This window comes from Copadichromis virginalis, linkage group LG18 (assembly GCF_057382275.1).
Source record: "Copadichromis virginalis isolate Kocher_CV1m ecotype Utaka linkage group LG18, C_Virginalis_male_GT1.1, whole genome shotgun sequence".
NCBI lineage: Eukaryota > Metazoa > Chordata > Actinopteri > Cichliformes > Cichlidae > Copadichromis > Copadichromis virginalis.
The window spans coordinates 26,245,877-26,256,138 of record NC_140635.1 but is presented as its reverse complement, the minus strand read 5'-3'; the positions used below and the strand labels follow the sequence as shown (position 1 = coordinate 26,256,138).

Below are 10,262 nucleotides of genomic sequence, written 5' to 3'. Positions count from 1 at the left end.
ATCATTGTGGCGATATTTTGGCCAACTCTTTAAAACGCTGCTTCAGTTCATTGAGGTTTGCAGCCATTCATTTATGCACAGCTGCAAAATAAGCTAAAACCATCACCCTCCACTACAGTTGGTATGAGGTGTTTGCACTGATATGCTGTGTTTGATTTACATCTCTACGTTTGTCCAGAAAACGTTGATCCAACTTTGCAAACCTAAGCTGAGCTGCCAGGTTAGAACATCATGCCATCTCTCACATTCTTTCTCACTGCAATTGTTGCATTCCTATGGAAGCAGTAAAGATGTGCTTAGTTTTTCACATGACTATATATTCAACCAACAACGAGGCCTAGAGAAAAACTGAAAACAGTATAAAATATAGATTTTAAGTCTTACTGTTTAGCTTGCGGATGAATTTAGGCCTTCTCTCATCAGGCAGGTAAATGGCCACGTAATAAACTGGCACACCAGACAGTGCAATACCAATTCCTATGAGGGAGTTGATGGTGTCACCGTACAGAGGGACGATGACTAAGAACAGGCTACAAAAACAGTAGATGAAGGGGAAGAACAAGGTGAGCTGTGAAGAGAGACATGCACATCTGGTTAGTCTTTCTGAGAATCTCTGAGTGTTTAAATGTGTATGTTGACATGAAGAGCAATGGTTCAAAACACAGTGTTCACCACCTTTTTATGTTCATAATCACTCAGTGTGCACAAAACAACACCACACTTTAATTCTGAGTGCATGCAACTATGGTAACTATTTATATTTCTTTCTTTCTTTACACAATTCCTGATTTCATTTCATCATATGGAAGCTGATGTATAAACAAGGAACAGATGGCAGTAGCAGGAAGTGAAAACAGTTTGTTGTGATGGGAGAGGTCAGATTTGGGGACAGCACTTTAGCAGAATCTGAAAATGTTTTTATATTTTCTTACAACCACTCGACAGCTTAATTCGCTCTTAAATGTGTATTTGTTGCTTTTGTGTTGTAGATAACGAGGGGCAAGTCACGCATTTTCTCCTCATTCATGCTAGTGTTTCAGCAGCGCTACAGCTGAATGGGTATAATCTTTAAACCATGAATTGTTAATCTAGTGTAAATAAACTCGGTGACGTTAATTGTGAAGGTCAAAGAAGTTGGCAAGCTAGCATACAGAAATGATGTCACGTCAAACAAAATACATATCTGACCTTTCTTAATGTGCTCGTGACTTCCTGTTTTAAGTTGAGATCCCAGACTGCCACGCACCCTTATCAGTTTCGGTTCCTCTCTTTGGCACCGTTCATGCCAGCTTTCCTGTTTTCAAATGTTTGTATGTAAACCTACTGAGCGCTAGATATCACACCAAAGCCAACGCTTTGCTGACTGCCTCTTATAACCTCTTACAGCTGTGGTGTGTGTTGGTAACATTTAGAAAGTCCTGTATATGATAAAATATCATGCCATATTTGACCTCTGACCTCTCTATCAAGGATAGTAGATTGTTCTGAATGTCAGAATGATATGATATTAATGCTATATAGCTATTTAAAGCTAGGTTTCCTGCTGGCATTGTTGGTGTTGACAGCATAGAGGCATATAGGGAATGATGTATGTGGATCCTAAATATCATGTTATTTGGATCTCTGACCTTTTCTTCAAAAAAGGTCAAACTTAAAAAAAAAAGAAGCGTCACCTTGACAGGTCTGTATCTTTCCGGCTGGGTGATGCGTAGGTAGATGAGGCCAGCCACAGAGAGACCCACATAGAGCCAGTAGCTGAAGCTGAAGTAGTTGATGAGCTGAAACACGTCCCTCACACACAGGAAAATCAGGCCCATTAAGCCCTGTAGCCACACAGCACAAGGACAAGTAAAGAATCCCCATGGGATCGTGGTATGATGAAACACGTTCATTTGTGTTTTACAAGGCAGTTTTGTTTCTAACGTTGAATAGCAGAGCAGGTATGGGTGTGTAGCGCTTCAGGTGAATCAGACTCAGACTGTTGGGGAGGTGACCCTCTCTGGCTCCAACAAAAAACAGCCTGTGTGATCAGCGAGGTGGAAGGTTAGTGGGAACATACTTCATCAGTCATACTTCCATCACAAGTGCCATCACAGCGTAAGTTGGGACACACTCTGTATTTTCTCATTACCGTGAAGCAGCAATGACGGAAGCATTGAGTCCTCCATAGCAGGACATGGCTACAGAAACAGGGATGATCCAGCTGAACGGCCCCAGGACCGCATTTCCAAATGTCTGTGGGGTCACATTTGCATTGGTTAATTCACACTACATATTGACGATGAAGAGATCTGAGCAGTTTTCCTAAGGGTCTGTCGCGGCCTTAAACCCTTATATTTTCTGCAGCTGACGTAGATGTTACATTACTTTATTTTCTCAAGTCCTGTTTTCATCTCAGAGAACAAAATGTCCTGGTCTAAGCTGAACAGACCTATATTTAGCAGGAACGAAACTCTCAGGTGTCTCACCACAGCGACAGCGTCACTGGCAAGCAGAGAGGACATGTCTAGAACCACATAGTACGCCACGTTGGTCAGTAGGTAGATGATGGTCACTATGGGCATGGAAATGGCGATGGCCAGGGGCAGATTTCTGCAACAAAAGCATAATCACACACGGCGATTACAGAAGAATCTGACTTCAGCTCCTACACTTCATTTCCTTTTGTTCAGGAATATGTTTTACACAGAGCTGGGACAAAGAATAGCAGCTGGTTTCATGCCAACAATACACAATTTAAAAGTGTTCAGATAGTGATTAAAAGACAGTTATGGGACGCTGTGCTACAATAAGACTCGTGAAAGTAACTGAAATCATCTGCAGTTAAACCTGTGATAATGAAATTAGGCGTATTATCACCATTTAGGTTGCTTTAGTAGCTCTTCTTTGGGAGTCAAGCATTTTTCTGTCTTATAAATGTCCACTATTCGCTGTCTTTTAGCTCTTGTTTTGGTCTCCACCAGTTTTTGAAGGACTCTGTAGCTACTGCATGCTTCGCTGTCGTTCCCAGCTGGTGTCCAAATGGGTCTGCACACAGTCTGGTGATGGGCAGGTAGTGTGCAATGCCTCTGTAGTGTAGTTTTCTTTTTTGTTTTTTTTTGTTTTGTTTGTGTCCCGTTTGGATCTTTAGCCATCAGAATTGTTGTCTTAAGGCCAAGAAAGATGCCAAGCGGATTTATTTTACCAAGTGGATCATCATGGCCTTGCCATATTGGTCCATTTGATTGACCTTTATTATAATTATGTATTTATTTTATTTGCAGTTGCTACAAACGGGACAGACATGACTGGGGGATAGGACAGGGAGAAAGAATGAAAGAAAGAGAGGGAGAGAAAGAAAACCAAAGGGGAGAAGAGACGGTGAGAAGGGGGGGAAGAAAGAAAAAAAAAAGAAAGAAAAACAAACAAACAAACAAAACTCCTGGGTCACCTGTATGGAGGAAAAAAAAAAAACAGAAGAGAAAGCAAACAACAAAGAGCAACATAATAAAAAAAAAACAGCACCATCACAATAAACTAGCTAGCAGTAGATATCAGTAGATACTAAATAATAAATGATATTGTGCAGCACGCAAGATAGACAGCGCACAATGTGCTTTGAGGCAGCAGCCAAGAAAGGTGTAGTCCGCGTGAACACCTGTGTGTACACCTGTGTGCACACCTGTGTGGATCAGCACGCTTGTATTCCAAAGGTTTCTCCATGTAACGATCTGCTAGGGAGTGTGGGGAGCCACAGCCCCGTCCTCCAGGGTATGAAGCAGGTATGGAGGAGATCCAGGCCCCAGACATCCAGAGGCCCCAGAGTACGAGGACCCGAGGAGGACCACCAAAGGGGGGGGGGAACCGTGCCACCCTCCTGGGAAGAGCTGAGTAGAGCCCCAAAGGAGAGGTCACCCCGCAGCTACAGAGCAGAGGCCAGAGGGGGTTGCAGTGGCGTGCCCGCGGGCTCTGCCGGCAGCCAGCTGTGCCAGAGAGGACCGAGCTTCAGGCCCAGAGGCCAGAGGCCTGAGGGCATCCCGTCCCCCGGAAGGAGCCCAGCCGGGCCACAGGCGCCTGGCCCCGCCAATCGGCCACCAGGAGTGAGCCGGTACATACATGAGCGCCCAGCCCCAGATGACAAGGACCACCAACACAGCAACGTCTGAGGGCATCAGCCACCGGCAGGGAGTGTGGTGAGGGGAGATAGGCCTCCGTACTTTAGAGGGCCTGAGATGTTCCCAGAGAGGTGGAGTCTAAGACCCAACCTGACATATAGACACAGACGAACAGGCGCACGCAGACACAAACGTGCATTCCCACCCCCATATACACAATCAAATACTCGGCACTCGCCCAACGTGTAGACAGACACAAATAGACACTGCACAGACAGTCACACTCCCCAAACATACTCTATATCCCAGGTCCAGGTACCCCCGCCCCCAGAGGGGCAAGCCGCACCTAGACCCAGGAGATGTAACCCTTCTCTCTGGGGTGGAGGCAAGCGGACCACCTCCTTATCTGCAGTAGCAGGGAGGCCCCGCATCCCAGACCCCAGTCTGACGGCCAGCACCTCCTCCCAGCCCCCCAGCCCTGACGGCTAACAGAACCGGGGTGAGTGAAGACCTCAAACCTCCCTACGCCCGCTCATATGTAGTGTTGCTGTGTGCTGTTCTAAACTGCATTTAAAACTCAGGAGAGCATGGTTCCTGCTTCCTCTCAGAGAGCAGCACGGCTCTTCCCGAAAACCCTTAGTGTCTAAATGCATTTAAAATTGAGGGTAGGGCACCAGCGCCAGAGTACACCGACCATCCTCTGGATGCTGTAAAACGTGCCCACCCCCAAGGCCCTATATGTATGTGTTATGTGAGAGTGTGAGTAATGTGGATGTCTAGGTTGCAGAATAAAATTGAGGCACAGGCGGCCAGAAGGGGACAGAGGGGGAGTGCCTCCCCTGCACCCTGGTGACATACCTGCACCCCAAGCCCTGCGTGTGTGGGTGGGTGTGGTAGAGCGGGAATAGGGAGGCAGCTGAGGATGGGGAGGGAAGAGAGGGAGGGGCAAGCGGCCCCTCCCTGGGGCCAGCTCCCCCGCTGACCCCAGTAGGCACCCCCACACTCTGGAACCCACCAGGGCAAGGGGGCCCAGACCCATCCGGACCGGGGCCCGCAGCAGCAGCACCGCCCAGCCCCACAGAGTCCGGGGCAGCCCACCCGACTCCACCCCAGAGAAAACTGCACCCACCCCATCATCCAATCAACTCCCAAACTACACAAGACAATAGACACCCAGGTTGAGTTCATTCTCCACCTCTCCTATATCGCTCCCCCCACCTGCAGAGTGAGGTCCTGTAGTGAGGAGACCACCTGCAAAGATATAACAACCTCCCCACCAGTTAGAGAGCCCCCTAGTAGGACCGATACACAAGAGGTCCCCTGCACTGGGTCTGAGCCCCCCTGCACCCACCCGCCCACTGCCCCGGCGACACAACAGCCAGGACCCAAGCCCCCAAGGCCCGGCCAGCACCCCAGACCGGGGGGCGGAGCACCCACCAGACCCCCAAGCCTCCCAGGGGCAGCCAGGCTACCAGGCCAGTAACCAACGTCCGCCAGCACAGACCCTCCCCATCTCCACTGTACGCAGCCACAAGGAAAACACCATCCAAGAGCCCCAGAGCTCCTAACCAGGTCATGGCCACATCCCCCAGGTTAGTCCCTCTAGGGAAACGTCCCTAGGGACTCCCCAGACGCCCTAAGGCCGTCCCTACCCCCATATCAACCACAATAGCGAAGGCAGGACCAAACCATGACCCCCCACCCCCACTAGGTGATGAAGCCGATCAAAGGAGCCCAAATGATCAAATGTGATGGCAGATGTTGTATCAAGACTATGTGATCTATTAGATGGTTTCTATATTGGTTAGAATTAAGATTATTTTTATTTTTCCAGTTAATGAGGACCATTTTCTTGGCAATGCATAGGGCAGTAAAAACAACGTGGGCTGTGTTTATTTCTGCAGTGACCTCATCCAAGTCGCCCAGCAAGCATACTAAAGGGGAGGCTGGAATGTTACATTTCAGACACTTTGATAAGTCTTCCCATATCTCACGCCAAAATTTCTGAACTGGTGGACAGAACCAAAGAGCGTGGATGTAGTGTAGTGTAGTTTTTTTAAAATACTTTTTTGCTTAAAATATCTGCTGCTTCTAAGAGCAAACAAAACAATGACCTGCCTTTTGGAAGGTGAAAAGCACAATAATTACAATATTGTGGATTTAAAGAAAATGTGTGAAACATTCAATGCAAAACACAAAATTTTCAAACAAATACCTTCTGACCCTAAGCTTTTATATTAGGTTTGCATCCTGCTAATTTTAACATTTCACAGAATCAAAAGAGCTTTTTAGAAATGTGTTTGTTATTGGTAAGAAGAGTTGTTGCTGTAACACGGAAAATGACTCATAGGATTGGTTTTCTACCTTAGCTACAACACTGGCTGTAGAGAAATTTACTTATTTTATCAGGGCTATTAAACAGTCACTCTTTCAGAGTTTTGGGGGCTTTCCTTTAAGTTATCTAGAGAGAATTTATTTGACTTCAATGTCGGTGATATCTGATAATCTACGTACAAATAGCTATTTGTATGGTGGCCCAGAGAGGCCAAACGGACTGCAACTTAAGAAAACACCAGCAATAAGAAAACAGAAATAGGAAAAACGACAACGGAAATAGGAAAAAACAGATTTCCAAAAGCACAAGGGAAGTGTTTCTGGGGACACAATAACTCCACGGACCAGTTGCAGGAACCAAAATATGCTAAGAATTGCGCTGGGAGACACTTAAAAGTAGTGGAGGATCTATCGGTTTTGTGAGGAAAGAAAAGATGAGAGGTAAGTGTGTTAGCCTAACTATTAGCATAAAAATCCATCATCAGTATTATACGTAGCATGGTTTTGGGTTCCTGCAACTGGTCCGTCGGGTTATTGTCTCTCCAAAAACACTTCCCTTGTGTTTTTTCCTATTTCCGTTTTGTTTTGTGTGCTTTTGCAGCGTTTTTCTTATTGGGCCACTGTATATTTGTGATTTCCTAATGGTGTTCCAAAATAAGCAGCTTTGCACGAATCTTTCATTAAGATGATTCTCCGTCATGTTTTTTGTTTGTTCTCGTTACACAGATGTATAATGCTGTGAGTGGACATTAAAAATATAGTCAGTGCTGTGTTTTAGTGCAGGAGTCCAGTGGCTCATTTTTATTGTCTGTACTATCTCAGCTAATCTGCTCAAAGGCATGTTAACCCTTCTACTCTGATTGATCAGGACTGTCAAAAATTAACTTTTAGTGGATTTCTCATCACTAAGCTAAAAGCAGGAAATACAATCTAGTCAGAAGTTGCCATGGAGCCTCGAGCGTACGAGTCTGAGTGCATTTTCTTTTTCATTTCACTGCCTCAGTCACCTCTCTGGGTTACAAATCTCCTCAGTTACATAGTTGAGCGTGTCCCAGCCAGAGTAGGAGAAGAGAGCTGAGTAGAGGGCCAAAGCGATGGCGCCGGGGTCTGCCGTGGAGCCCTCCATCGGGTTCTCAAAGCTCTTCGTTTCTCCTACACAAAGACAAGATCGAGTTTTACTTTGAGTGTAACATTTTATTTAGCTTTCCCACACGAATTCTTACTTTTACTTTCACTTACCACTGGATATCTTCAGGATTCCTATAATAATGATGAGGAAAAGTGACATCAGTTTGGCATAAGTGAAGATGTCCTGCACTAGAGTCCCCCACTTCACACAAGCACAGTTAATGAAGATGAGGATACCTGGTACAAAGTAGAGGATGAAGGCAATGAACAAACATGACCAAACACAGAAACACTGCTTCTGCTTTCTACGATGTACATTAAGGAATCCTGCATGACACAGCAGTTTAGCCAGCAGTTTGTGAAACTAAAGCAGTTTGTAGCAAACAGAAACCTGACTCTCTCACACTGCTCCTTTCTTTCTGTCACGTGGGCTGCAAATGGCTCGAGGATACCAAAACAGAATCACACTTCTTGGTAGAGCGATGGGTGATTCACAGCATCGCTGCTCTCTCACGTAAATAACACTTCTGCTTGCTACAGTCTGCAATCCAATCACTGCAAAACTCTGTGACATGGGACTGGCAGCCTAACTTTAGCTTATGCCAGTACTACAAAGGGCTATCGGGTTTGGTACTGGCATGAATAGATCAGATGTGACTGTGGGCAGCACTAAAGCTCTTTTAATCTGGTTTTACTCAACTATTCGAAACGAAACAAAACATTTTACATTTCTCCTGACTGCCTCACAATAAAAGCCACACTGTATTCTGCAAGATATACATGTTTAGGGACTGTAAGGAAATTAATTTGAGTCATTCGAAGCATTAGCAGTGGGCAGCTCCAGTGACAAACTAGACCTCCACACAGAAAATTCAGGCCCAAGCTTGAAACAGAAAACAGTGAAGCAAGAGCACTAACCACTGAGCCCCTGGGCTGTGTTTTCGAACTGGCAGGAGTGGATAAGGGTAGGTGTTCATCAGTAGTAACTTAATATAAGCTGTGGCTATATCAGGGTAAAATTACAAGTAGCAATATTGGATTGTATCACCATAATTATGTAATTAAAACCCAGTGCAGGAATGTGTTTAACCAAGGTTTACCAAGTAGATGCTTTATTAATTAATTTAATAATTGTTTGTAGAGGTTAAAAAGAAATGAAATGGCTTTAATTGATACAAATTTAGACTTGGCATTGAGAAAATAAGTGCATTCTCACTCCTTCCACAGAAATCAAGCTGAAGTTTTAGCGGTTTGGTGGTTTAGAGTTTCAAGTGTGTGTTAACACATGTCGCAATCATCCCAGGAGTGGATGTTCCAACAAAATCACCCAAAGGTCACACTGCAACATTAAGAGAAACTGCAAAAACCCCCAAGAGCTACATCTCAGACCCTACAGGCCTCAGTAAACATGTTAAATGTTACAGTTTACAAGAGTGCACTTAGAAAGAAAGACTGAATGACTATAGCTTTGTTTGGAAAGGTTGGGAGGAGAAAGCCTCTTCTCTCTAAAAAGGACATGGCAGCATAGCTTAACTTTGCAAAGTTGCATCTAAACAAACTACAAGACTTAAGGAACAATGTCCTTGCTGTCATTGAGTCGACCATGAACTCGTAGGTATACCAAAAGCATGCTAGAGTCAAATGTGAGTAGTTAGTAAATTTAAGCTTTTTCTGCAGCAAACTGCAACAGCACATTTTGTTTCATTTAAAAATCCACATTTACAGCTCAATACAAAACCCAGTGGGCACACTCATTCAGACACAGCTGTGTTTCTTACAGAGACAGGCTGCAGCAAGGAGGCGGACAGCAGCATACGGCGGCTGGCAGGTGGGGTAGAAAGCCTCCACCAGGTAGTTGGCGAATGTCAGCGAAATCACAGCCTGGCTGGCTGGCTCGATCAGGAGGATGGACGTCCACAGACGAATGAAAGCCAAGAAGCCACCAAAAGACTCCAGGATGTAGGCGTAGCTGGCTCCAGATTTGGTGATGGTGGTGCCGAGCTCTGCGTAGCACAAAGCCCCAAACACTGAGAAGATCCCGCCAAGAGCCCAGATGAGCAGCGACAGTCCATAAGAAGCGCTGTACATGAGTACGCCCTTTGGTGAAACAAAAATCCCAGAGCCGATCATGTTGCCCACAATGAGGCAGATCCCATTCAGGAGAGAAATCTCCCTCTTCATCTGCATTTTCTCTTCTTTAACACCATTTGGAGCCTTTAGGTCCTCCTCAGATGGAACTCGTGAGCTCGGACATATCGTCTGTGACATGACCCCAATGGTCTGTCTCAGATCCCCCATTATTCCAGCAGAGCTGAGATGGAGATGATAGGGAAAAATTAGATGGGATTATTCAAATTTAACAGACTTACCTAGCACACAATGTATTAAAAAAAATAAAAAATTCTCCATGACACATGTTCAAACTTAAGAATACAAGCATGCAAATCCCCAACACAGATCACTCCCCTTTGTTTATAATTATAGATATAAATGAACAGCACGAGTGACTCATGACATATAATACAGGCATGTAAATAACAAAAGATTAACTTACCTTGTTTTCAAGTCTGTCTGTTCCTCTGAACATGCAGTCTGTCTCAGGTCAGAAACACCAGTCTGGCACCGGGGGAGATCACATCTGAGAGGCACCAACAGGATGGTTGATGTTGCAATCTCTGCAGGTCAGCCCTTCCATAACGTGTGTTT

General features: G+C 45.3%; 1 protein-coding gene across 1 annotated transcript in view; it reads right to left on the bottom strand.

Moving 5' to 3' along the window:
• Positions 1-10,253, bottom strand: part of LOC146688037 (Y+L amino acid transporter 2) — an 11,882-nt gene extending 1,629 nt beyond the window's left edge. The window contains exons 1-9 of the mRNA XM_085438324.1: positions 10,111-10,253; positions 9,335-9,867; positions 7,668-7,793; positions 7,436-7,580; positions 2,469-2,592; positions 2,132-2,235; positions 1,924-2,020; positions 1,674-1,823; positions 385-568 (exon numbers count right to left, since the gene is read on the bottom strand). Of these exons, the coding sequence (XP_085294450.1) occupies positions 385-568; positions 1,674-1,823; positions 1,924-2,020; positions 2,132-2,235; positions 2,469-2,592; positions 7,436-7,580; positions 7,668-7,793; positions 9,335-9,854 (1,450 nt within the window). The 5' untranslated portion in view covers positions 9,855-9,867; positions 10,111-10,253. The remainder of the gene's footprint in view (positions 1-384; positions 569-1,673; positions 1,824-1,923; positions 2,021-2,131; positions 2,236-2,468; positions 2,593-7,435; positions 7,581-7,667; positions 7,794-9,334; positions 9,868-10,110) is intronic.
• Positions 10,254-10,262: the final 9 nt, after the last annotated feature.